At 54.2% G+C, this 25,816-nt stretch overlaps 1 protein-coding gene across 1 annotated transcript; it reads left to right on the top strand.

Moving 5' to 3' along the window:
* Positions 1–3,211: 3,211 nt before the first annotated feature.
* Positions 3,212–17,239, top strand: SUN5 (Sad1 and UNC84 domain containing 5). Its single transcript, XM_069496260.1, has 13 exons — positions 3,212–3,288; positions 4,944–5,002; positions 5,154–5,228; positions 6,035–6,101; positions 6,795–6,856; positions 10,223–10,272; positions 11,375–11,409; positions 11,998–12,106; positions 12,955–13,033; positions 13,505–13,620; positions 15,238–15,405; positions 15,945–16,031; positions 17,108–17,239. The coding sequence occupies exons 1-13, from the start codon at positions 3,212–3,214 to the stop codon at positions 17,237–17,239; spliced, it is 1,116 nt and encodes a 371-aa protein (XP_069352361.1).
* The last annotated feature ends 8,577 nt before the right edge of the window (positions 17,240–25,816 follow it).

Consider the following 25,816-nt stretch of genomic DNA (forward strand, 5'->3'; position numbering starts at 1 on the left):
TCAAGCCTGGTGCCTCCAAGTTCTCCCAGAAACATGACCCTTTTAGGAGGAGCAGAAGCTACCTGAGCCCTGACCCGAGTCACACTGAGCCCTGACCGAGTCACTGACTAAGCCTTGATCCTGGTTACACACTGAGCCCTGATCCTGGTTACATACTGAGCCCTGACCCAGTCACTGACTAAGCCTTGATCCTGGTCACACACTGAGCCCTGACCCAGTCACTGACTAAGCCTTGATCCTAGTCACACAGGGAGCCCTGATCCTGGTTACATACTGAGCTCTGACGCAGGCACTGACTACTGAGCCCCGATCTTGGTCACACTGAGCCCTAACTCAAAAGGGAACAGATAAGAAAGTGCGGATGACCCAATCCCTGTTCCTTAACACCCCAGGCTCTCCCCAAATGCACATCCCACTCACAATGGATTTAGCACCTCATCTTCCACACTACAGACTCCACCTTGGCTACATGGGGCACAACGAAATGTGTGTGCACATGGAGAAATTTGTCTTATACGTGTGTGTGTGAAGGTTATGTGTGTGGTTGTGTGTGTGTGGTTGTGTGTGCATAGTCACATGTACACATGTGCATTAGGTCATAATTACTGGCATCAGAGGAAAATGTGTGCTTTTATGTGTGAGTGTGGACGTGAAATGGGCGTGTTGGCGTCTTGGTTTATAGTGTTACATGCCTGTTTCCACAAACATACATGAGTGCAGATGGGAGTTTTGTGTACATGTATGCACATGTGGGTCTGGTCTACTGAGTGTTGGAGCCTGCGAGTGCATGGTGTTAGGTGCGTGTGTGTATGTGTGTATAGTGGACTGTTTCCTGTATCAGGGTGTGTGTGTACGTTTGTGTGTCTGTGTGTACATGTGTGCATGAGGGGTGATGCCGTAGCTGCAGGGAAGACCCCTCTGTTCCTCTGTATAACTCACCTGGGGCACAGGTACAAGGGTCCTTGGGACCTTCCCCCACTCCAGAGCCCTCTGTGGCTCCCACTGACTCCACACCACCCCAAATACCAGGCCCAGAGCCCACACCCACCCTGGGCTGGGTCCCCACTAGTTCCCACAGAGCCAACAGAGGCTGCAGGTCCCATCAAGCCCTCCCCAAGGCCGGGCGCGGTGGCTCACGCCTGTAATCCTAGCACTCTGGGAGGCCGAGGCGGGTGGATCGCTCAAGGTCAGGAGTTCAAGACCAGCCTGAGCAATGAGCGAGACCTCGTCTCTACTAAAAATAGAAAGAAATTATCTGGCCAACTAAAAAATATATATAGAAAAAAAAAAAATTAGCCGGGCATGGTGGCACATGCCTGTAGTCCCAGCTACTCGGGAAGCTGAGGCAGTAGGATTGCTTAAGCCCAGGCGTTTGAGGTTGCTGTGAGCTAGGCTGACGCCACGGCACTCACTCTAGCCTGGGCAACAAAGCGACACTCTGTCTCAAAAAAAAAAAAAAAAAAAAAAAAAAAAGCCCTCCCCAAGCGGCCAGAGCTACCCTGAGCTAGTCCTGCCTCCCAGCCAGTGCTTCTCTGCCCCTATCCTAGAGGCCACAAGGAGTGGGAAGAGGCTGCCGTGAGCTCTCTGACCTCCTGCTCCTGGCCTCAGCTTGCCCAGCAATGCGTATGACCAGGCCCTCCCGCCCCTCACCACAGGCGAGGCAAACAGCAGACTCAGGGGACAGAGGTGCAAATATTGACCGAAGCCACTGTTGGTGTTTGCTCTCAGCACAAACACTTCATCTTCCTCAACATTTCCAGGGACATTTGGGTGACAGCCAGTAGACACAAAGGAGGGAGATCCTCACCAGCCCGTCCCCAGAGCCCAGCAGCCTCCCCACAGCGATGGAGGCACCGTGCGGTGAGCACCTGCTCCGTGCAAGATGTCCTGCCAGCCACCCTGCCTGCATCCCAGGGATGGGGGCTGGGTCTGCCCGGCCCTGTATCCAATGACTAATAAATATTAGGTTTGTTGAATGAATAAATGAATGAGTATATAATTGAAATAACTTGTAACAGTTGTAGTGGTAGCATTTTAGTTTCCCCCTTCACTGAATATTCTCAGGAGTACTGTATTGGTTTCCTATTGCTGCTATAACAAATTGTCACCAACTTAGTGACTTAAAACACAAATTTATCATCTTACCATTGTGGTGGTCCAAAGTCCGAAATGGGTCTCACTGGGCTAAAATCAAGGAGGTATTGGCAGGGCTGCGCTCCTTTCTGGAGGCTTTAGAAAGGGCTGTTTCCTTGCCTTTTCCAGCTTCTACAGGCTGCCCTCACTCCCTGGCTCCTGGCTCCTTCCTCCATACTCGAAGCCAGCAGTGTTGAGCTGAGCACTTTTCATCTTCTGATACCATCTTTCCATCTCCCACTTGTAAGAACCTTGTAATACGTGGGGCCTATACGGATAATCTGGGATATTATCCCCAGCTCAAGGTAAGCTGATTAGCAACCTAAATTCCATCTGCTAGCTTTAATTCCCTTTTGCTACGTAATCTAACATATTCACATATTCAGGATTTGGTACGTGGATCTCTTTGGGGGACCGTTAATTCCACTTCCCACAGGTACTTAGCCTGCAATTTAGAGCAACTGCCACAAGGGGGCAAAAGTGAATTCATTTTAGCTTCACTCTCCAAATGGTCAGGCTCTCTCCAGGCGGGGTTGACAGAAAACACTTAGCCAAACATTTCCACTCTGTTCTGCTTTTATTTTTCCCCAGTAAAAACTAGAACTCTATTAAAACAGCAACACATGTAATGTTATTTTGTGTTATGCATGATGTCCACCAGTGAGAAGCTCCGCATTGCAAAATGTGTTCAAATATAACCTAAAAAGGTGGTAAACCCAGGGAGCTCGGGGCAGGAAGGGGTCCAGGGAACGAGGAAGTGCATGGCCTGCTTATTGGAGCCTCGGCTCTCACCCAGCTTCTCAGACACTGGCATGGTCCTTCCCATCTTGAGGCCTCAATTTCCCCATCTTGAAAGTGGAGAGCTGGTCACAATGGCTGCCTGTGACGGGGGGTTCCGGGGCCAGGCTGGAGACGGGGCACCACCCCCCCCCTGCTCTGTGAGGTCACAGTGCCGACCGCTCAACATCACCCGGGCAGATTCCACATGGCACCGCCCAGGAGATGCTCAGCGGCCGCAGCAGCAGCTACTTCCTCCTCGCCACCTCCCCGAGATCGCCCAGTCCTAGGGAAGGAACCGATGCCACGGTCCCCAAGGAGCACCGGGAACCTGGGCTGCCCACCCGAAGATGTGGCCCACGGTGCCAGGCCCAGGAGGTGAGGACGCAGCCCCTCTCTCTGCCTGGCCCTTGCAGGTTACGAGTGCCGTCCCTCCGCCCTCCTCGGAGGTGAGCGGGCGTCGTCAACTGCACGTTACAGATGCGGCAGCTGACACCAGAGAGGTTTGACGGTGGCTTTCCCCAAGTCTCCCAGCCAGTAAGTGGTGGAACAGCCATCCTTTCGGCACAGTTTACTGAGCACCTACTGTGTGCCGGGCACTGCACAGAGGACTGGGAGCACAGTGTTGCACCCGCCCGCCGTGCTCCCTGCCCTCTTGGAGCTCACAGCCTGGTGAGGGACAGACGTGGAACAAGGAAGCCGGGATTTCTGCTGTCTTTATCTGTCAGGAAGCCTCTGGTAAGAGGCAGGTGACAGCAATTCCAGCTCAGAATGACCTACCTCTGGGCCCCCCAAATGGGGTGTATATCCCAAGAGGGTACACAAAACAATCCATGGGGGCGAGGGGAGAAATTATTAGAACTTGACTGTATATTTTTTTAGCTTATCCTCTCTTAGTTTATATTCCTCAGAAATGTATAAATGAATCTGTACATTTGGAAAGAGTAAATAATATATTAGCACAATTAGGCCTATACATCATTTCTTCATAAATAAATATAAATACACTGGGGGTATAATAAAACACATTTGGGGACCTTTGCCTTAAGAAATAAAGAAAATGTTTGTATCTCACATACCAAGAGGCCCCAAGGCATGGTGGCTCCAGAGCGCGTTAGTCCCGCAGTTCTGCATCGTCACTCAAAACCCGGGTACCTGCCATTGCTTTGCTCTTCCTTTAGCTCCCCTTGCAGTCACAAGATGGCTACCACAGCTCTGGGTGTCACACAGAAATGTGGCTGTCTAGGGTTGAAGGAGAGTGGGCATCACTTCCTGTGGGCAATAAAGAAATCTTTTCCCCAAGTCCCATACCCTCATTAGCCTCCCTCTACCCCACCCCACCTCTCCCCTGCAGACCTTCCTCACCTTGAACCAATCATGGCCAAGGAATGGGCTTCAACCAGTCAGGATGGTCTAAAATCACAGGGAGTGGGAGTAGACAAAGAAACAAAACCAGGCTTCTGCTAGCCTCTGGGACATGGTGACAACCACAGCAATACTTTTTTTTTTTTTTTTTTTGAGACAGAGTCTCACTCTGTTGCCCGGGCTAGAGTGCTGTGGTGTCAGCCTAGCTCACAGCAACCTCAAACTCCTGGGCTCAAGCAATCCTCCTGCATCAGCCTCCCGAGTAGCTGGGACTATAGGCATGTGCCACCATGCCCGGCTAATTTTTTACATATATATTTTTTAGTTGTCCAGCTAATTTCTTTCTATTTTTTTAGTAGAGATGGGGTCTCGCTCTTGCTCAGGCTGGTCTCGAACTCCTGAGCTCAAATGATCCTCCCTCCTCGGCCTCCCAGAGTGCTAGGATTACAGGCATGAGCCACCGCGCCCGGCCAGCAATCCTGAGTCCTTTCCTCAATAAGGACCTGGATTTCAGACACACCAGACACACCAGACCTGGGTGTGTCCCGGACTCACAGGCTGGTGGTCTCAGGAAAACTTCCCTGTAACTCAGTTTATCTGTCTGGAATGTGGTGACACCGTGTTCCTTGTACATTATAAAATGGGATTGTGAATCTTGTCATCCCCAGGGCCGCCCAGCGAGGCCGGAACGCCTGCAGGATAATGGAGGACTCCTCCCCAAACCTGAGTGAGCAGGGAGGGGAGCTCTGGGGTCTTCCCAGCAAGGGGCAGGGCAGAGGGGCAGGGATGCTCGCACCAAGCTCTGGGCACTGCCCAGGTCTCTGCAAGACCATAGCCCAGAGGCTGGCAGTGATGTGACAGTCTTGTGCTCTCTGCAGATGACGCCTTCCTGTTCCCTGTCCGCATCAATGCCCCAGCTGTGGGCCTGACCCAGTGCATGCTGGGATGTATGTGTACGTATATACGGAAGAACCTCCCTGGCCATCAGCGTGGGCCTGGGAGAGGGCCCTGGGTCAGGCCAGGCTGCCCTGGGGCGGTAAGGCCTGCCCTGGGCTGCAGGGCTGGTGGGGAGCTGCAGGGAGTGCCCTGGAGGGCTAGTCAGCGGTGGCATCCCAGCCGGGATCTCTTTGGTGGTTGGAGAGAAGTGGGAGGGAGACTGGCCGTTTGGAGGGGGAGTTGACAGCCAGCCCTCCTCTACTCTGCCACGGCCTGGCCACTGGCGCCATCCACCCACCCATCCATCCCTCGAGTCACTCACCAATTCGCCCATGCCTTTCCTTGTCAACAGGCACACCCACCCAGTCATCAACCCATGCATCTCCCTGTCCATCCTCTCAGCCAGCTTCCTATTCACACATCTGCCAGGCCAGCCATTCTCTGTTCTTCCAGCCACCCATGTATCCCCCCGCCTTCCCACCCATCCTGAACCCCTACTTTTTGCCTCGCTCCATGCTGGGCATCCAGGGAACCCGCCAAGGCCCCTGGCCTTGCCCAGCTCCCGGTGTCTGGGAGTCGGCACAGGCACATGCTGGCCGTTTGGTGCCAGCAGTGGCAAGCGTTGCACATCCACGGGACCCACACTCACTCCAGACCGGCGCCTACCCATAAGCAGAGCCAAAGGCTTTCCTGGGCTTGAGCAGCAGATTGAGAGGGTCTCCCAGCTCCACGGCCTCCCCCAGCCCCAAGACAGTCAGCGAGTCCTCATACTGGGACAAGGATGAGGGTGCAGTGACTCACTGCTGCTCTGACTCCTCTGCAGCCTGGGTCACCTTCGTGGCCTGCTTCCTGAGAACTCAGGCCCAGCAAGTCCTGTTCAACACCTGCAGGTGAGTGGCGGCAGGGGGGTGATGGGGGCTGGGGACAGACAGCTGGGGACCATGGCAGCCCTCCATTGGTTTGGAGCTCCCCTTGGTAGCCAGACCAGACAGCTATCCCAGACCTGGCTTTTATCAAATCCTCCCACCAGAATCCACCGTGGCTCCCCATTGCTCCAGCCCCTCCTTCCCAAGCTCCCCTCACTCTGCTTCCTGCTGTGGAAGGCGGGCCAGCAAGGCGGTCACTCCCTGGACACCCCATTCCCACCCGCACCTCCACGCCTTTGCATGAGCTGTTCTTCCCGCCTGGAGTGCCCGTCCCACCTTTTCCCTTCACCCTTCCTATCCATGTAAATTCCTCTGAGTTCCAGCACGCTGTTCACCTCATTCATTGCCAGTTTACATTTCACACGTTTCCTTAATGCCTACTCTGGGCCCAGCCTCGGCCCCCACCATTCAGGAGCTCCCGGTCAGGCGGCAAAGGCAGACCCCAAAACCGTGCCAGGCTGGGAGGGTTGGGAGCGTTGACTCTGGAGGGCTTAGGAGGAGGGGACACTTGAGCTGAGTCGGGAAGGATGCGTTCACCAGGGAGAGAAGGGAGGGGGGCAAACAGCAGGCCGTGGAGGAAAGGAGTGAGGAGGGGGAGGGCGCACACTTGCCAGGGACTCGCCAGCCCCGCCTCGGCCCCACTTCCCTGTCTTCCAGGTGCAAACTGCTCTGCCAGAAGGTCATGGAGAAGACGGGTGTCCTGGTCCTCTGTGCTTTCGGTGCGTCTCCAGGGCCCCGCCCAGTCCCAGGTCAAAGTAGCCCAGAGCTCTGCACCGACTATGGGACACTGGATGAGACACTGCTCCTCTGTGCGACTCAGTTTCCCCATCTGTCTGATGGTGTTGCCATGAGGATTAAATGAAATGATGACCAAGAAAACTTTCTGGAAGCCCAGAAAGGCTTTGAAAACTGTAAAGCTCTCTCCAAACCATGTTATGACAATTGTCATTCCCACTTTCTGGGTTTCCGTGGCTTCTTTTCAGCCACCACCCCCACCACAGCTTGGCTTTCCCAAGCAAAGGGGCCTCCCCCGAACTCGAGTATACTGGTCTTGGAGGTGGGGCGGGGGGCAGGGGAGGGAGAACCAGCAGGGAACGTCCTGCTTTAACTCAACACATAGGACTTTTTCACGTAACAGCTTTCTTGAGATATAATTCACATGCCATAAGTTCACCCTTTTAAAGCATACGATTCAGTGGTTTTCAGTGTAGTCACAAGGTTGTGCAACCATCACCATTATCAAATTCTGGAATATTTTCACCAACTTAACAAGCATCCCCCAGATCCTGGCAGTCACTCCTTGTTCCCCGCCCCCCACCCCCACCAGCCCTAGGCAAGCACGGATCTATTTTCTGTCTCTATTGATCTGCCCATTCTAGACATTTCATATAATTGGGTAAAACGCCATGTGGCCTCTGTGGCTTTTCACACTTAGCATAATGTCTTCAAAGTCTAACCATGTTACAACATGTACCAGTACTTCATTGGTCTTCATGGCTGAAAATATTCCACTGTCTGGATATGCCACATCTTGCTTATCCATTCTTCAGTTGATGGATACTAGGGTTGTTTCTGCTTTTTGGCTATTACTAATAATGCCACTGTGAACATTCCTGTACAATGTTTGTGTGGACATGTTTTCAATTCTCTTGGGTATATCCCTGGCTCATATGGTAACTCTATGTTTAACTATTTGAGGAACTAACAAACTGTTTTCCAAAGTGGCTGCACCATTTTACATTCTTACCAGCAATGTATGAGAATTCCAGTTTCCACATCCTCACCAATATTTGCAATTATCTGTTGTTTTTTTTTATTATAGCCATCCTAGAGGGTATGAAGTGGTATCTCATTATGGTTTTTGATTTGCATTTCCCTAATGTGATACTGAGCATCTCTTCCTGTGCTTAATGGATATTTGTGTATATTCTTTGGAGAAATGTCTGTTCAGCTCCTTTGCTCATTTTTGAATTGGGTTATTTGTCTTTTTATTACTGAGTTGTAAGAGTTCTTTATATAGTCTGGATACAAGTCCCTCACCAGATATATGATTTGCAGATATTTTCTCCCATTCTGTAGGTTGTCTTTCCACTTTCTTGTTGGTTTCGTTGGTAGCATAAAATTTTTGAATTTTGATGGACTCCACATTATCTATGTTTTCTTACAACACTTGTGCTTTTGGTGTCATATTTAAGAAATCACTGGCTAGCTCAAGGTCACAAAGATTTATTCAGGTGCTTTCTTCTAAGAGTCTTATAGTTTTAGCTCCTACATCTAGGTACATGATCCATTTTTGAGTTAATTTTCATATATGGTGTGAGGTAGGGGTTCAACTTCATTCTCTTAAATGTGTATATCCAGTTGTTCCAGTACCGTTTATTGAAAAGACTATTCTTTGCCCCATTAAACTGTCTTAGCACCCTTGTGGAAAATCAACATATATTTGGCCATAAATGAGGATTATCTCTGGACTCTCAATTCTGTTTCATTGATCTATTTGTCTGACTGCCAGGACTACCCTGGATTGATTGCTGTACCTTTGTAGTAAATTTTAAAATCTTGAAGTGTAAGTCCACCAATTTTTTGTTCTTTTTAAAGATTGTATTGGCTATTAGGGATTCCTTAGATTTCCATATGAATTTTAGGACCAACTCTTCCATTTCTGCAAAAAAGGTCAATGGTATTTTGTTAGGGATTGCATTGATCTGTAGATGAATTTAGAGAGTAGTGTCAACATATTCAGTTTTCCAATCCATGAACATGGGACATCTTTCCATTATTGATGAATATCTCTATGTCTTCTTTAATTTCTTTCTGTGATGTTTTGTTCTTTTCAGAGTATAAGTGTTGCACTTATTTTGTTAAATTATTCCTAAATATTTTATTCTTTGTGATGTTATTGGAAATGAAATTGTTTCTTAATTTCATTTTCAGATTGTTCATTGCTAGTGTATAGAAATACAATTGATTATTTGTATCTTGATCTTGTATCCTGCAACCCTACTGAACTCAATTTTTAGTTCTGACACTAGGCAAGACACCTAATCTGGTATACCTTAGAATTCTATATGCAAGATCATGTCCTTTACAAATAGAGATAGTTTTACTTTTTCCTGTGTGATAATCTAAATGCCTTTTACATCTTTTTCTTGACTAATTGCCTTGGCTAGGACCTCCAGTACCATGTTAAATAGAAATGGCAAGAGCAGAAATCCTTCTCTAGTTTCTGATTGTAGGGTGGAAAGCATCCGGTCTTTCACCATTAAATAGGATATTAGCTGTGGGTTTTTCATAAATGACCCTTATCAGACTGAGTTAGTTCTCGTCTATTCCTAGTTTGTTTCATGTTATATCAAGAACAACAAATAAGTTTTAAAGGCTTTTATATAATGGCTCCAATGGTGGTATTTCAGTCAGCACTGAGATCATAAAATGCAGAATGCCTTCTTCTCTTTGCCAATTACCCCAATGGTTGGGACAGGGGAGGGGGAGAAGACACAGATTATTTGGTTTATGTGACACATGTTATGCATATGATATCATTTGATCAAGAAGTGGATATTGGCCGGGCGCGGTGGCTCACGCCTGTAATCCTAGCACTCTGGGAGGCCGAGGCGGGTGGATCGCTCAAGGTCAGGAGTTCGAGACCAGCCTGAGCAAGAGTGAGACCCCGTCTCTACTAAAAATAGAAAGAAATTATATGGACAACTAAAAATATATATATAGAAAAATTAGCCGGGCATAGTGGCACATGCCTGTAGTCCCAGCTACTCGGGAGGCTGAGGCAGGAGGATCGCTTGAGCTCAGGAGTTTGAGGTTGCTGTGAGCTAGGCTGACGCCACGGCACTCACTCTAGCCTGGGCAACAAAGTGAGACTCTGTCTCAAAAAAGAAGTGGATATTACTGTTATTCCAATTTTACAGAGGAGGAAACTGAGATATAAGGAGATTAAGTAACTTCTCCCCAAGTTGCACAATGCTAGCAAGTGGCAAGACTGGGATTTCAGCCCAGACGCCTTAACTCCAGAGCCTAAGCTCTTCACCTTCCATATGAAATGGCTCATTCTTATTCTCATGGCCCCACAGGATTCTGGATGTTTTCTATTCACTTACCATCAAAAGTGGAAGTCTGGCAGGTGAGTGTGTGTCCTCTTCAGGCCCCACAGCTGACTGGTCTCACCCTAGCCAGCCAGTGTCACCTCCATAGCTCCCCTCATTCTCACCAAATCTGGATCAGTTGCTGACTTGTCCCAGATGCAAAATTCTGCCTTTGTCATGCCACCCACCTAGAAACCATCTCTTCTGCCAAATGTGACTCTCAAAGGCCAGATGCAACAGTCCAGGATGGCTGTCAGTCATTCCCAGAAATGACCCACCTAAAGTGGGATAGTGAGAACAGGGAACACATTGCTCTACTGAGGGCACTTTGTTCTTTTGCTTAAATGAAATGATACCCATTTGGTTTGTGATTTCTGGGGAGGGAGGAGGAGGAAATAAGTGGCCAGATCTCCCTGTTGGAGGACAGCAAAAAGTCGCAGAAAGCCTTGGAAAGGGGATCTGAGAGTCCTGTCCCTCCCTCTCCTCTCCTCCCCCTTTTGAACTCCTTCATATCCTATAAATGTCATATCCTCTAGAAACACTCTGGCAGAGGTGGTCACATTGCCCTCTTTCCTCCCATAATTTTCTGTAATCATGACTGTCTCCCCAACTGTGCTGGCAGCTTCTTGAAGGAAGAAGCCAGGTCTGACTCATCCCAGCAATGTCCAGCTCAGTGCCAAGCACAGGGTGGCCACTGTCAATGCTGGATGACTGGATGGCCAGATGGGGGTGTCAATGGAGGGAGAATAGATGGGAGGATGGATGAATATATGGACAGGAGGTTTGATGTGGTGGATATAGGGCTGGGGGAAGGAGATGGGAGGATAGATAAATAGGTAAATGGGAGAATGGATGGATGAGATAGTGGATAGATGGGAGGGCAGATGAGATAGATGAGTGAGTGGGTAGGTGAATTAATAGATGGGTGGATGAATCGAGTAGGGGGTATGGATAGAAGAGTAGATGGATGGGGTGTGGATGGATAGATTAAAAGGAGAGTAAATCAGAGTTTGGATAAATGATGGGTGGATAGATGAATGGAAGAGCAAACAGGAAGGTGGGCGATGGATGGATTTATGATTGTGAGCTGAGACTAGGCCATCTGAGGAAGATCCCTTGCTTTTCTCAACACTCTACCAGGATGACAGCATAAATAGTCCACTGCAGAGCTTGAGGTAAGAGGAATCATTTGAGTAGTCATATAATTACCAAAAACCAGAGATCCAGCTAGAATCTGGAGTGTAACGGAAAAGAATATAGGCTCCACAGTCAGACCAACCTGGGTTTAAATCCTAGCTCCCATACCTCCTACCTGAATGACTTTATGCAAGTCATTTAATCTCTCTGCCTTTGACTACTTATTTATGAGATGAGGCATAATGCCCACCTTGCTCTGGGTAGTTATGGGCATTAAATAGGATGAAAAATGTCTTAAATAGTTCCTGGCACATAGTCAGTACTCAGCAAATGGTAGCTGAGAAGAAATTTTAACCAACAAGACACCACTTGGTGTCAGCATCCTTAACTGCAGACAAAATACTCAGGAATATTTGGAAGGGATTAAGGATGTTCCAAGCAGAAGGAAGAGAATGAGCAATGCTTTAGAGATAAGACCCCGCTGGGAGTGGGGTGGTTAGGGATGGGCCCAGGAGAGTGGAAGAATCTGAAGCTAGTTCTTTGAAGGATAACTAGCAAAGGGGGAATCTGAGGGCAACAACAGCAGCATCACAAATTAATCAGTTCTTGTTCTCTTTCCTGATAAGGATGTACCAGGAGAAGGTGCGACATCACACTGGAGAAATCCAGGACCTCCGAGGTAGCATGAACCTCCTTCTTTCCAAGCTCCAGGAGATGGAAGCCATGTCAGATGAGGTGAGATGCTGGCCGTTCTGCCCCAAGCACCTAACTTACCTTCATCTGATGCCCTGTTTCCCCTATCCCAAGTCTTCTTTCCTGGTTTTATCCCTCATTTGGATGGAGTACGTCCCTCAATGACTTCCTGTAAAATAGTGAAGGAAAAAGTACATTTATTTTTTTAGAACTTGCATGTTTAAAAACACCTTTATTCTACCCTGGCACTTGATTGATAGTTTGGCTGGGTATAGAATTCTAGATAGGAAATCGTTTCTCCTGAGAATTTTGAAGGAAGCTCACCACCGTATTCCATATAGTTTGTACTGTTGCTATCGAGAAATCTAATGCCGCTCTTATTATTGATCTTTTGAGTGTGGTCTATTTTGGGTTTTTCTTAATCCCTAGGAGCTTGAGAACAGTCCTGGCACATGGCAGGGGCTTTATAGATCTCTCTAACCCTCACAACACCCTCCAAACAGTGAGAGGTAGACACGGTTATTGTCCCCATCTTACAGAGAAGAAAACTGAGGCTTGGAGGGGCAGTAAATTGCCCCCAGCCCCCTAGCAGTAAAGGTCTGCCTGATTCCTGAGCCCTTAACCTCATTGAGACTCCAGGACCCTCATGTGACATCTGGTCACTGGTAAACCCTGCGGGGGGGGGGGTGGCTCTCTGCAGCCTGGGCTTCCCCCAGCACAGCGACTGGGCAGTCCTGCGTGCACCCAGCCATGGACTTCCGCAGACGGGGGTAGGCTGTCAGGGAGGAGAGGGTGTCCTGCAGCTCCTGTCACCTGGGGTGGACTCGCACGAGGGGATCATGACCTGGAAGAATGTGCCAGCGCACAGCTGGTGTTTTCTGCCTTCTCAGCAAAAAATGGCCCAGAAAATAATGAAGATGATACAAGGAGATTACATTGAAAAGCCGGACTTTGCCCTGAAGTCTATAGGTGAGTGGCCTCCCCCCCCCCATCTGCCCACCTCGGGACAGAGGGGACCTGGGCAGAGGGAGGCCTCCTGGGGGGACGTTTGGGCTGAGACTTGGTGCGGAGGGAGCATTATTCCAGATCAAGGGACACAATGCAGCAGACGCCCCATGAAGAGCCCCTGAGGAGCGAGCGCAGGGCGGCCCGGGACGAGACCCCGGCCAGGCAGCAGCGGCCGCTGCGGTCGCCCCAAGGCTCCGTGAAATGAGGGGCCGGCACCTTGGTGTATCGACTCCAGGCGGCACCGGGGGAGCCCTGTGAAGTGACTGCTGCTATTGCTGCTCCCATTTCCCAGAGGGGAACACTGAGTTCCAGAGAGGGCCAGTGAGCCATCCCAAGTGCTCGCCTGGCGCATAGGGAGTGCCCAGTCGTGGGGTCCCCTCCACCAGGCAGGAGCCGGGCTGCTCGGCTGAGACCCACCTCCCCCCCATACAGGGGCCAGCATCGACTTTGAGCACACATCAGCCACGTACAACCACGACAAGGCACGCTCCTACTGGAACTGGATCCGGCTGTGGAACTACGCACAGCCCCCGGACGTGATCCTTGAGGCAGGCGAATGGCGGGGCGGGGAGAGTGGCAGGGGCGTGGTCAGGCAGGGTCTGGGGACCAGAGCTGGTAGCAGAGGTTGGGGGTGGGAGCGAAGGGGGCGGTGCAGAGGCAGGGTTAGAGGTAGGAGAAGGAGACAGAGATGGGGGGCAAAGACAGGGGGCAGTGGGGGACAACTGACAAGGTGTGGGCTGGAGAGAAGGCGGGGGCAGGACAGAGAGCAGGGCCCACCGCGGGTGGGGACAGGGGCAGGACACAGGGCAGCCTGCTCTTGGCACTGGAAGGGGCCCGACGCCCCAGCCCGTGAGGGTCAGGGAACCCTCAGAGCCACCCTGGGGACAGGCCCGTGATATACTCATTTTGCAGAGGAGACTGAGGCTCAAGAGCCAGGTCACTTGACTGCAGCCACACAGCTGGTCATGGGCATGCGGCAGAACCAGAATTCAAACCTGAGCTTTTCACCCCTTGGGAATCCTGCCTCACCGAGGAGGAAACTGAGGCCCAGAGTGGGGAAGGCGCTCGTCCAGGTCACAGAGCAAGTGCCTTCACTCAGCAAACACCAGCTGAGCATCTCATCCTGGCGGCCAGCCTCGGGGGGTGCCAAGGCCACAGGGGACTTGTCTGTGGGCTCCATCGTCGAGGAGCTCCAAGAGCTCTGCACTGGGGGTCAGGCTGGGGCAGCGGCCTTGGCCAGCTGGCGGGGGGGTCCTCCTGGTGTTTGTCAGGCAGAGGGAACGGCAGGGCCCGGGCCAAGCACGTGTCCAGGGAGCGCAGGGTGACTGGCAGACCCAGGCCAGGGAGGGCTGCAGTGAGGTTAGAGCAGAGGGGAGAAGTGGCCCCGCAAAGACTCTAGGCCTCAGCCCTTCTCCCCGCTCCATCCTGAACCCCAGCTCCCTCCAGCTCACACATCTTCAAGCGTGGCTCGTGGCTCGCCACTGGGCCCTCTCCGTGCTGTTCCCTCAGCTCACTTTCCCAGCTAACTGCTAATGTCCCTTGTCCCAGCTCCCCCGGGAGGCCTTCCCTGACCCCACACCCCTCTGCACCCCCATCCTAGTATCTACTGTCCCAGATAAGGACTGTCCGCGCTGTGTCTCCAAAAACCTCAGGACCTACTAAATGAGTGCCTTTGCTGTGTGATTCGGGCCCAAACTCTCCCTCTCTGGGCCTCTGTTTCCTCTTTATGGGGCAGGAGATTGCAGTGGTTCATGGCGAGCTCCAAGGTCCAATGGCCTGGGTTGCACTTCCAGCTCTGCATGGCCCAGGACCAGTCATTTCCCTGCTCTGTCCCTCAGTTTCCTCATCTGCAAAATGGGGGTGGTGATGGTGCCTCAGTCATGGGGTGGTGGTAAGACCATGCCAAGAATGATGGGAGGGAGGGAGGGATGGATGAAGGAATGAATGAAGCAGACCCCTGCACTCACTTTGCTGGGCTCCGGGCTCGTCCTTGCCATAAGCAGTCAGGGGAGCTCCCTAGAGGGGGTGGTACTTGAGCCACATTTTGTAGACAAGGACTGGCTCATCTGGGAGGACCTAGAAAGTATAGGGGATGTGAGGTAGGATGAGGAATGCCCCCCGACACCCCATCACAGCCACCACCCCCCTGCACATGCTTCTTCTAGCCCAATGTGACACCTGGCAACTGCTGGGCCTTCGAGGGTGATCGAGGCCAGGTGACCATCCGATTGGCTCAGAAGGTCCACCTGTCCAACCTCACACTGCAACACATCCCCAAGACCATCTCACTGTCGGGCAGCCTGGACACCGCCCCCAAGGACTTTGTCATCTACGTGAGCACTCCCCAGCAGGGAGCATTGCTTGACTGAAGGGGCGACCTCACGATGGTGGCATTGCAGGCCTGGGATGAACAGTGTCTGCACAGCTCACGCAGGCTGGAGGGCTGCATGTGGCTTGGTTAAGGCTGGGAGTGGCTGGGGGACAGCAGGTCAGCTCGTAGCCTTCAAGGGTAGGGGAGAAGCAGCTACTCTATTTCAACCCAAGCTTTTCAGAGCCAAGACCATTGAGCCCCCATCTTGCTTAGAAGGTCCAAAGAATTATCTGGATCTCCTCAGTAAAATGAGGCCCAGAGGAGGGTTGGGGACATCCCCTAATCCTACAAGTCAATGGCAAAGTTAGAAGTAGACCCTCAGCCCCTGACTCCCAGCCCTGTGCTCTTTCCTGTCTGTTACCCTGGGCTGCAATGGAACAGTGCCCAAGTAGGTAAGGAGCTCCCCATCCTGGGAGGTGTGCAAGTCTCACCTGGAGAAGGGGGACACCCTCGAAGGCCCTGCTGGTATCTGACACCTTCTCCTCGATTCTGGTTCCACAGGGCATGGAAAGCACCTCCAAGGAAGAGGTCTTCCTGGGGGCATTTCAGTTTCAGCCAGAAAACATCATTCAGATGTTCCCACTCCAGGTAGGTGAGAAAAGCTGCCTGTGCTGAGCACCTGCTGGACGTGCACTGTGTGCAGGCTTTACCCAGGGTCCCTGCTTCAGCCCCCTACAGCCCGAGGAGGTGCCCAGTCGTTACTAACCCACTTGACAGGCAAGGAAAACTGAGGCTCAGAGAGGTGGAGCCACTGCCCAGGGGCAAGAGCAGGACCCCAGGGAAATCAGCCCAACCTCTGGTCATCCTCCATGTCCCCTGTCTGCCCCAGAGCCCTCTTGCTGCATCTCCTCCAGGGACGGCAGTGTTGAGCAAGAGGTGCCCACCTGGCAGGGGTTGCTGGCACCAAAGGTAGAGTCTGCATACTGGGAGACCCCCTGACCAGCATCTGACCCAACCACAGGTGGGGAAACTGAGGCCTAGAGGGGAGGAGTTGGGGACAGAAGGAGGACCCAAGGGGTGGCTCCTGGAATGGCCACGGAGCTTGACAGGACGAGTGTGTCGGCTCAGGAAATAGGCCATTACTTGCACAAATCGCAGCCAACCACAAATTCCCTGTGAGCTTGGGCCATTCCTTTCCTCGCTGGAGCCTCAGTTTCCCCTTCTGTAATTCCCTGGGAGGCTGAAACCATCCGGTGAGATCCTGAAGGCCAAGTCCGCCCCTCTTTCTGCACAGCTCCACCTCCCTGTCGAGGGGCAGATGGGGAGGGGGCTGCACTCACAGAGCCTCTGTCACGCGCTGGGTGTGGGTGAGCTGCCCGGCCCCAGGATCTCATTTCCTGCCCACAGCAATCCTGGAAGCAGACAGAGGGGGAAACTGAGGCCCAGAGAGGAGTGGTGGCTTGCCCAGGGTCCCACAGCAGATACGCTGCAGGGCCCAAGGCTGGGACATTCCCAACCACAGTATGTCCGTCCTTCTGGCCTTCGCACCTTCCACACGATCCCTTGAGTGTTGACTTGCTGTGTGGCCTTGGGACAGTCCATTCCCCTCTCCGGCCTTAGTTCCCCGCCTGCGAAATGGGAGAGTTCCCTTCCACTCCCACATGCCCCTCTGGCCCAGGGGGGTGCCCAGGAGTGAGCTGCCCGTGTCCGATTCTCTCTTCTAGAACCAGCCGGCCCGGGCTTTCAGTGCAGTCAAGGTGAAGATCTCCAGCAACTGGGGGAACCCGCGCTTCACCTGCCTGTACCGCGTGCGAGTGCACGGCTCTGTGGCCCCCCAAAAAGAGCAGTCTAACTAGAACCCCCGCCCTGAGAGAGATTAAAGTTTATTCTTTGCCCCAGCCCCGGTCTGAGTGTCTTGTGGCCCCAAAGAGGGAGAGTGGCGAGCGTGTGACGTCTGAGCATGACGGTCGGCGATCACGGATCACACGCTGAGTGCCCGGGCACCTTCACCGCAGCCCAGGATGCCCCATTTCACAGGTGGGGACAGGGAAGGCTCCGCACAGTGAAGTGACTTGCTGGAGATGACAGGCAGGAAGTGGCAGCCCCAGGATTCAAGCCCGGGCAGTCTGGCTCCTGCGCACGAGAGGCCGCTCTGGCTTCAACTAAGCTCTGCCCTGACCTGCGTGTGACCCTGGGCAAGACCCCAGCCTCTTGGGGCCTCCGTCCCCCCTTCTGTCTAGCAGGGACAGAATGGCCATTGTATCAGATGAGGTGGTGGGTAAGAGGTCCTGACCCCAGCCCTGTGGAGTGTCTCGGCGTCATCCAGGCGACTGACTGTGGCACGCCGGGCAGGAGAGGTCCTCTCCAGACCTCAGTGTCTCCAGGTATAAAAGTTTCTGTTTCCCAGTCTGCAGCCACTGATGTTTTCTCTGCATAATCTTTATGTAGCTGAGACCCATCTGTTTTAGCATTTATTTGAGATCTTATAGAAGTTCTGCAAACAGTATCTACTGCCACTATCTACTGTGACTCTGCCCACGAAGCTCTCAGCACAGAGCATCACGCACAGGAGGCGCTGGGTAAATGATCACCCAGCTAGCGCCAACCTCTGGCCCCAGGCAGGCGGTAGAAGGCCCAGTCCTCCGGGAGGGGGTGGCACTGCCTCTCAGCAGGCTGGCCCAGCGGGACCGGCAACAGGAACCAGAGCCTGCCGGGGAGGGAATGCCTAGCGGGCAGGGGCGGGGAGGTGGGGACGCTGGCAGAGGTCCAGTTGGCATTGAGAAGGGCGGATTGATCGGAAATACGCCTGTCTCCAGCCAGAGCACCCTGAACACGCTGCCCTGCTGCAGATCCACCCCTCTGGCCACCTGCCAGGCCTCCGTGCCAGCCCCAGGGCGCCCCCAGCACCTGGCCCCAGGGCCTGCTCTCTGGTGGTTCCCACCGTGGAACAGGCTTCGAGGGGTCATCTCACACTCCTGCCACTCCCCACCCCTCCCAGCAATCAGTGGACCTGAAGCCACACACATCCAGCCTGGCATCGTTTTGGTAGTTTTTAGGAGAACCATTCTTGTTATTTAAAAAGCCAAATCATACTAAGGTTTGGTAAAAGCGAGCCGTAGACACCCCACTTCCTCCCCGCTAACTTTAGAATCAGGTTGTCAAGTTGCATTTTTAGAAGGTGGTTGGGCTTGCACTGGTTTTACGTCTGAAGAATAAATCTCTTGGCCACGTCAGCTCTTCTCTCCGGAAACATGGCATTGTCTCTCTGTTTCTTCTGGTTTTCCCTCAACATCCTTCAGGAAAGTGTCATCACTTTCTTCGTGTGAATTCGGCACTTTTCCTGCCAGATTGGATCCTGGGTGTCCTGCCAGTTTTAGGACTGCGATCAATGGGATCTTTACCCTCAGGGATGTCCTCCGTGGTTGGGGCTGCTGTGGACGCTTATGAGGCCCTCGCCCTGCCCCGTGCCCATCCCCGAGGGCTCAAGTTAACTCTCCCAGGTTCCAGGGGGACAGTCGTATGGTTCGCAAACACGACGTCACCCCCAGTGTGTTCACACCCATCACCTCGTCTCCCCCTCTCTGTGGGGACGGGGCATCCGCATAGATGTGGGGAAACCAGCGCATTGAGAGATGCAGCAATTTCCCAAGGCCACGCAGCGACCCAGGGCGGAGCTGGACGCCCACCCAGACCTGCCAGGCCCCACACGCTTGCTCTCCCCTCCCGCCCTTCCACCGTCCTTCCAGAGCCCAGCAGAGCCGCGAGTGGAGAGCAGAGCGCTGGTTCTGGATGGCGGAGACAGTGGCACAATGGACAGGGCGGGGCAGGGCCCGGCAGGTGCTCAATAGCTGGGAGTCTCCTTAGCGTATGAAGAGCACCCACTGCTCAAGGCTCAGTCCCCTACTCACCACTGGTTCCCCCCTCACCTGCCCCACACCCCTGCCCCTCACCCCACACGCCGCCTGTCCTCCAGGTGCACGGTGCCAGGGCTGAGCACTGCAGCCCACAGTGCCCTCAAACAGCCCCTCTGCACAGACAAGGACACTGGCGCCCTGCGGGACACAGTCTCACCCAAGTGTCACCACAGAACCCTGATTCAGCCCAGCAGGGGCAGGGCCTGCTCCGGCCAACGGAGGGCTTGTTTCTGGGGCAGACCCTGCAGAGAACAAAGGTGGCCCCTCGGTCCCCCTCCTGCCCACTCCCACTCCAGGTGCGTAATGCACAAGGCCGGCCGCCGCCCTTCAGCCCACCCACTGCACTGGAGCAGAGCAGTGGGCCGCCAGCCAGGGTGGGAATCAGCTCTCTAAGGTGACCGAGACAGGACCGGAGGCACAGAGCGCCAGACCATCCCCCAAGGTCGCCAGAGTGGCGCCTCTGATAAGTCCAGCTCAAGCCCCAGGCTCGGAGCTAATCCCGCTAATCCCTGGACACCAGGCCCAGCACAGCTAAGGTCGGGGTGGGGGAGGCCTCTGCTTCTCTGAGACCCCTGGACAGACAGGGGCGAGTGCCCCAGCCACGAGACGGGGCCCTGGGCCCTGCCCCCACCCTGTGCACCTTTACTGTGTGGCCTTGAGGGAGGCGCCTGCTGAGCCCCAGTTTCCCCATCTATACCAGATGCTAGTCCCCACCTTCTCCATGCCAGAGGCAGACTGAGAGCCCAAGATCCCGGTGTGGAAGGCACTGTCGACTGTGCGATGAATGTGAACTGCTGCACGCCAGGGCGATGGACGTGCCACATTCCTTATTTCTCCAGAGCAAATCCAGCCCCAAGTCTTCATGCAGCCAGGCCAGCGGGAAGTCCCACAGTGGCCATTTTACAGGTCTCTGGCCCTCTCCCAGGGCTCTGGGGATGACTCGGCCTGGAGAGGAGGGGCTGAGCTGCTGGTCACCGTCTGCCATGGTCACAGCCAGGGAGCCGAGGCCAGAGGACCCCGTCCATCCCTCTCTTGACCATGGGGCCCAAGGGCTATGGGAAGCTCTAGGTGGGCTGGAAAGCTGTCCCAGACTCTGGGCACCCCACAGGACACCCCACATGCCACCCTTCTAGGAATGCCATGGCTACGCCAGTGAGTTGGGAATGACAAGAGGGGTGCAGGGTGAAAATTTCATGCAGAGACTTGGGGGCAGGGGAAGGTAAGGAGATTTACCTGTAAGTAGTTAAACAGTGTTTCCATATTAGAGGATTCGCAGCCGGGAGGAGGGAAGCCGAGGCAAACCGCAGCAGGTGGGCACAGCCTCAGAAGACCTCCTGGGGAAAGCACGCTTTGAGCTAAAGGCCATTACCATCTCCTTGACAGTCATCCAACACCTGCTATGTGCCCAGCACCGTGCCATGCATGGAAACCGGGAACAAGGCAGACCTGGTCCTGCCCCCAGGGAGCTGACGTGCTGTCCCCAGGGAGGGGACAAGTGATGAGTAGTACACAGGGAACAATGTGTAGAGGATGAAGCCAGGCAGATGTGACAGAGCACAGGGTGGCAAGGCATTTGAGGACATATCTGAGCAGAGCACGAGGGAGAGGCCATTCCATCTGGGGGAGACCTTCTCCGGCAGAGAACAGCAAACACAAAGGTCCTGGCTGGGCTCAGAGACCCCCTCCTCCAGGCAGCCATCTGAGATTGCTCTCCAGCATCTGCCCCTCTCCCGTGAGGTCCGCCTGCCTTACCTCCAGGTGCCCGACGCTTGGCACAGCGGAGGATGTGCTCAAGGCAGACAGATGGCCTTGCGATAAACTTCCGAGAAGATGCACTCACACTGCGAAGGAGCGATCTGTGTCCCCAGCAGAAAAGGCCAGGGTCTTCCTTACTCTGCCGTCCCCAGTGCCTGATACACAACAGATGCTCAACACGCGTTGGGCAAGTGTGAAACTTGGAAGTGGTGCCAGAAAACATGGTCCACGATGGCTTCTCTCTGAGGACAAAGCTGTCCCCACACTCCCCTGGGTGCCCTCATGCCCCTGTCCTGGTGGAGGGACACCCACCCTCAGCCCAGCCAGCCCGGGAACGGTTCTGCTCCCCCGGCGGTGAATGGCTGCTTGCTCCCTTGTCTGAGGGCCCGCGGTGCGTGGTCAGGGGCAAACAGGAGACGGGTCTCCCTGCTCCTCTCAAGGGCAGCGTGGCGGAGGCTCTGGACCCTGGAGAAGGTCCAGCCCTGGGTGGGGCTGTGTGCTGAGTGTGTGTGAGTGTGCGAGGGAGCGAACAAGTGAGTGTGGGCGTGTTGTGGGTATGTGCATGAGCTCGCAGAGGAACAGAAAAGTCTAGGAGAAAATGCACCAAAATGGTCTCTGGGTGATAGGATCCCAGTGGTTTTTATTGGCCTTTGTGCTTTTCTATTATTTTCCTAATTTTCTATTCTCAGCCTGTGCTACTTTCAGAATCAGAAAAGAGCTAAATCTCAGTAGGTTTTAAGGCCACTGGTGCAAAAGGCAGAGCCATGGCCCGGGAAGCAGGGGACAGGAGCTGGGAGGGGCGTGTGGGCACTGGGGAAGCATCGGCTGGGGCTGGTGACAGGCCCTCCAGTGCAGGGTCCTCACGTGCCAGCTCCGTGTGACGCTGGCCTTCATTTCCCCACCTGGGTTCTAAGCTCCTTCTGACCGCGGTGCTCTGGAACTCTCTGCCCGACACCCTAGGCGGGAGGCGCTGAGCATGGGCAGCAGGACAGACAGGGCCAGCGGAGCTCAGCCCTGTCCGCGTTCCGGGGCCTGTGAGGGCTGCGTCTTGGGCACCTCCTGCCTGGGGGGTCGCCTGCAGGCTCTGCCACCTGAGGCCAATCTCCACGGCTGGGTGTGGCCAGGGACAGGAGGTGGGACTCAGATCGTACAATTATTTCTTAAGTGCCTACAACATGCCAGAACTAAAACGTGTAGGGAAACGCAGTAAGAGGTTATTGTAACGGGGCTAGGTCCATCGAGGGAAGGGCTCAGTCTCAGGGCCAGGTGGAGGTTTGGGACAGGTTGACCTGTCCTTGCCACCAGTGTCCAGCCAGATGGCCACTAAGTCACGACCTTGGTCTCTAAAGGAAACCCTGATCACCCTCCAACTCAGGGCTGTCCAAAGGCCTTTAAGAAAACCTCCCAATTCCTGGTGACTGCCGCGGCCCACACTCTCCCACAGCCTCTGGGCAGAGGGGGGTGGCCCTGAGCCTGGCCTTGGCCCACTGCCACCTTCACCGAGTACCCCACACGCCTCCCACTTCCTGAGTTCTCCTCCTGAGGATGCTGCCCAGAGCAGGCCACAGCAGAAGGATCAGAGGGCTCTGGCTCAGAAAAACCTGGGTTCAAATGCCAGCTCCACCAGTTTCCAGCTGTGAACCCTTATCCCTCCCTGAGCGCCAGACTGCCACGCTGTGAAGTGGAGCAAATGCCTAGGAAGGCCATCGGCCTGTTCCAAGGAGCTCGTGGGCAAGAGTGGGCTTTGGAAATACACCCGGGGCTGGCAGGAAGCATGTGTCTAGCCCCTCTGAGCATGGCCACAGCCGCCCACGCCCTGCCCATCCTGGTGTCCTTTCCAATCCGAGTTGTGACCTCGCCCCAGTCCCAGGACTCACTTCCAAATCTGTGTGGTCGAGTCCCACCTCCTCTCCCTGGCCACACCCAACCATGGAGATTGGCCTCAGGTGCCAGCTCTAGAGACTGGAAACATCTCCGGTGTGGCCACACTGTCCTAGCTCCCCCCACCTAGAGGGCTACTACAGGTTGACCTGTGTCCTCCAAAAGGATATGCTGAAGTCCTAACCCTTGGTACCTCAGAAAGTGACCTGATTTGGAAATAGGGCCGTTGCCGATGATGTCACTAGTGAAGATGAGGTCATGCTGGAGTAGGACGGGCCCTTACTCTGATATGCCTAGTGTCCGTACCGAAGACATCAGGAAGACTCATGCAGAAGATGGCAAGTGACGACAGAGGCAGAGCCTGGGGACGCGTCCACAAGCCAAGGAACAGCAAGCAGGGATTGCGGGCAAACGCCAGCAGCTGGAGGAGGCAAGGACAGATCCTCCCTTACGGGTTTCAAGGTGGCCCTGCTGACACCCTGATTTTGGATGTGGCCTGGGAACTGTGAGGTAATAGATTTCTGTGTTTAAGGCCACCCAGGGTGTGGCACTTTGTTACCAGCATTTAGGGGCCATCTAGGAGCCTGGGACGCAAGGGCAGAAGTCCCAGCTGGGAAGGGGCTTTGTGTGGGCAGGTCAGGGGAGGCCTGCTGGGGGTCTGCTTGGCCCCCTCTCCCCTGTGCCCCCACCCTGACCACACTGTTCCTGGTTCCCAGCGCCTCTTCCTGGGGGCAGACGGAGGACCTGGGACCCGGGACACAAGCTGAGCCTCTCGGCCCAGCCCATCCTGGGCCCCAGATGGGCACCTGTTTCAGCTCCACTGTGAGGAATTACCAGAAGGCACTTACTGGATGTTTGCTGTGAAAGTGAAAAGCAACGAGGGCCGCCAGGCGGGATTTCCTGGGAAGCTAATGAGGCTTAAGCTTGGCGGCCCCTGATAAGGCCTGAGTCTGGGTTTTGTACCTGTTGCCACAGATTTGTTTTCTTAAGGGAATGTTGTATAAGCTTTAAGCCCCACAAACCCATGAGGTGCCGTGAGAGCCCCCAGACCCTGGGGCTGCTCAGAAGGAGGCCCAAGGACATTTTCGTGCATGGACGGGGGTGGTATCTGTGCACCAGAGTTAGTTTCCCAGCGCTTTGACCTCAGCGCCCTCTTCCCAGGCCGCCTTGCACAGACCCTCGGCACTAACCGCATGTAGGAGGCTCACATGTAGCGGCTGTTGTGAGGGGTAAGGGGACCCGGGACCTCCTGCCCCGTCTGCCTCCCCTTCCAGTGGCTCCTGGGGACTCAGGCAGACCCAGCTTGAAAACCCAAGGGCCAGAGTCCTCCCCAGCCTTCTCCAGCCCGTGCGGCAGCTGATCCCTGGAGCCCCCTGCCCCGACTGGCTCCACAGACAGGCCTCAGCTCTGCCGGCTTGGTGCGAGGTGACCTGGGCTGTCTGGGGGTGACGTGGGTGCCACCTCCCTGTAAGCGTGGCCCCAGGCTATGCCCCTGCCATGGACACTGAATCCGAAAGGGCATGAGGGGTTCAGGGTGGCGGGGCCAGGCTGGGGGGGCCTCAAGCTTCGCCACCTCTGCCCCCCAGGAAAGGTATCTTCGTCTATGAAGAACATCATGACCTGTGTTCTCTTTTAAGGTTCGTGATAAATTAGCCAGATGAATCGGACTGGAGAGAGCTGTGGTCTGCGGGGCCTCAGTTTACACAGGTCGTCGTTCCTCTCTGGGCCTGGTCTCCCCATCTGTAGAATGGGGGCAGTGACCACCTGCGCTGCTTGGCGGGGGCACAGTGAGGATGGCATGAGCATCTGCAAGGCCAACCAGGGACCAAAGAGGAAGCAAGGGCGAGAATCTTGCTGCACATCCCTTGATGTCCATGTCCTCATCTTGGAACATGTGACAGTCACCTCCCATGGCAAAAGGGACTTTGCAGATGTGATTAAGTTAAGGACCTCGAGATGGAGAGACTATCCTGGATTACCCGGCTGGGCCCAGTGTCATCACAGGGTCCTTAAAAGAGACAGACAGGTGGGACTTGCGTGTGTGTGAATTTGGGTGAGAAAATAAAGAAAAAAGAGAAAGAGACAGGAGGTCTGAGTGTGACTGCAGGAGCAGATGGCAGCCTGACGCCGGGCCAGAGAACGCCGCCGGCAGCTGGAAAAGGCAGGGGACGGACCCTCCCGTGGAGTCTGCGGCAGGGACGCGGCTCTGCCGACACCTTTACCTCCGTCCAGTGAACTGACTGCAGACTTCAGAGTCCAGAACTGTGAAGCAGCTCCTGTTGTTTTCAGCCACTACGTTCCTGGTAACGTGTTACAGCAGCGACAGGAAACTCACGCATGTCGCCTCCCCGCCCCGGCCCTCCCCTCCCGTGTGCCCCTGAGCACCCAGCTCCAGGCCACGCTGGCCTCCCGGAAACACCCAGTCCTGCAGCGGACTCAGGGTACCAGCCTTCCAGACACACACCTTTCAAGACACCTAGAATGTTCCAGTTTCCTTCTAGGACACTTTTCTTTCCAAATCCTACCTGTCCCTACTCTTGCCTTCGAGGAATCAACATGTGGTGCTAAAGAGCTAGGACCCTGAGCCCTGGCTGCCACCGAGTCACTATGTGACCTTCACAGGCCTGCACCTCAGTTTCCTCATCTATAAAATGGGGACACATGGTGGTTCTGTGAGGATATTAACACGTTGTGCAGCACAGGGCCCGTGCCTACTGATTATACTACTGAGCCGGGGGAGGGGAATCGTGCCTTGAGACTTCTAAGACTCGGGTTCAATTTTTATCTCCACCACTAACTTGCTTTGTGACCCTATGAAACCCCTTTCTGGGCCTCAGTTTCCCATTAAAAAATAAACACATCATGACAGGGTTAGACCAGCTG

The sequence above is a fragment of the Eulemur rufifrons genome, chromosome 20 (genome assembly GCF_041146395.1).
Source record: "Eulemur rufifrons isolate Redbay chromosome 20, OSU_ERuf_1, whole genome shotgun sequence".
Classification (NCBI taxonomy): domain Eukaryota; kingdom Metazoa; phylum Chordata; class Mammalia; order Primates; family Lemuridae; genus Eulemur; species Eulemur rufifrons.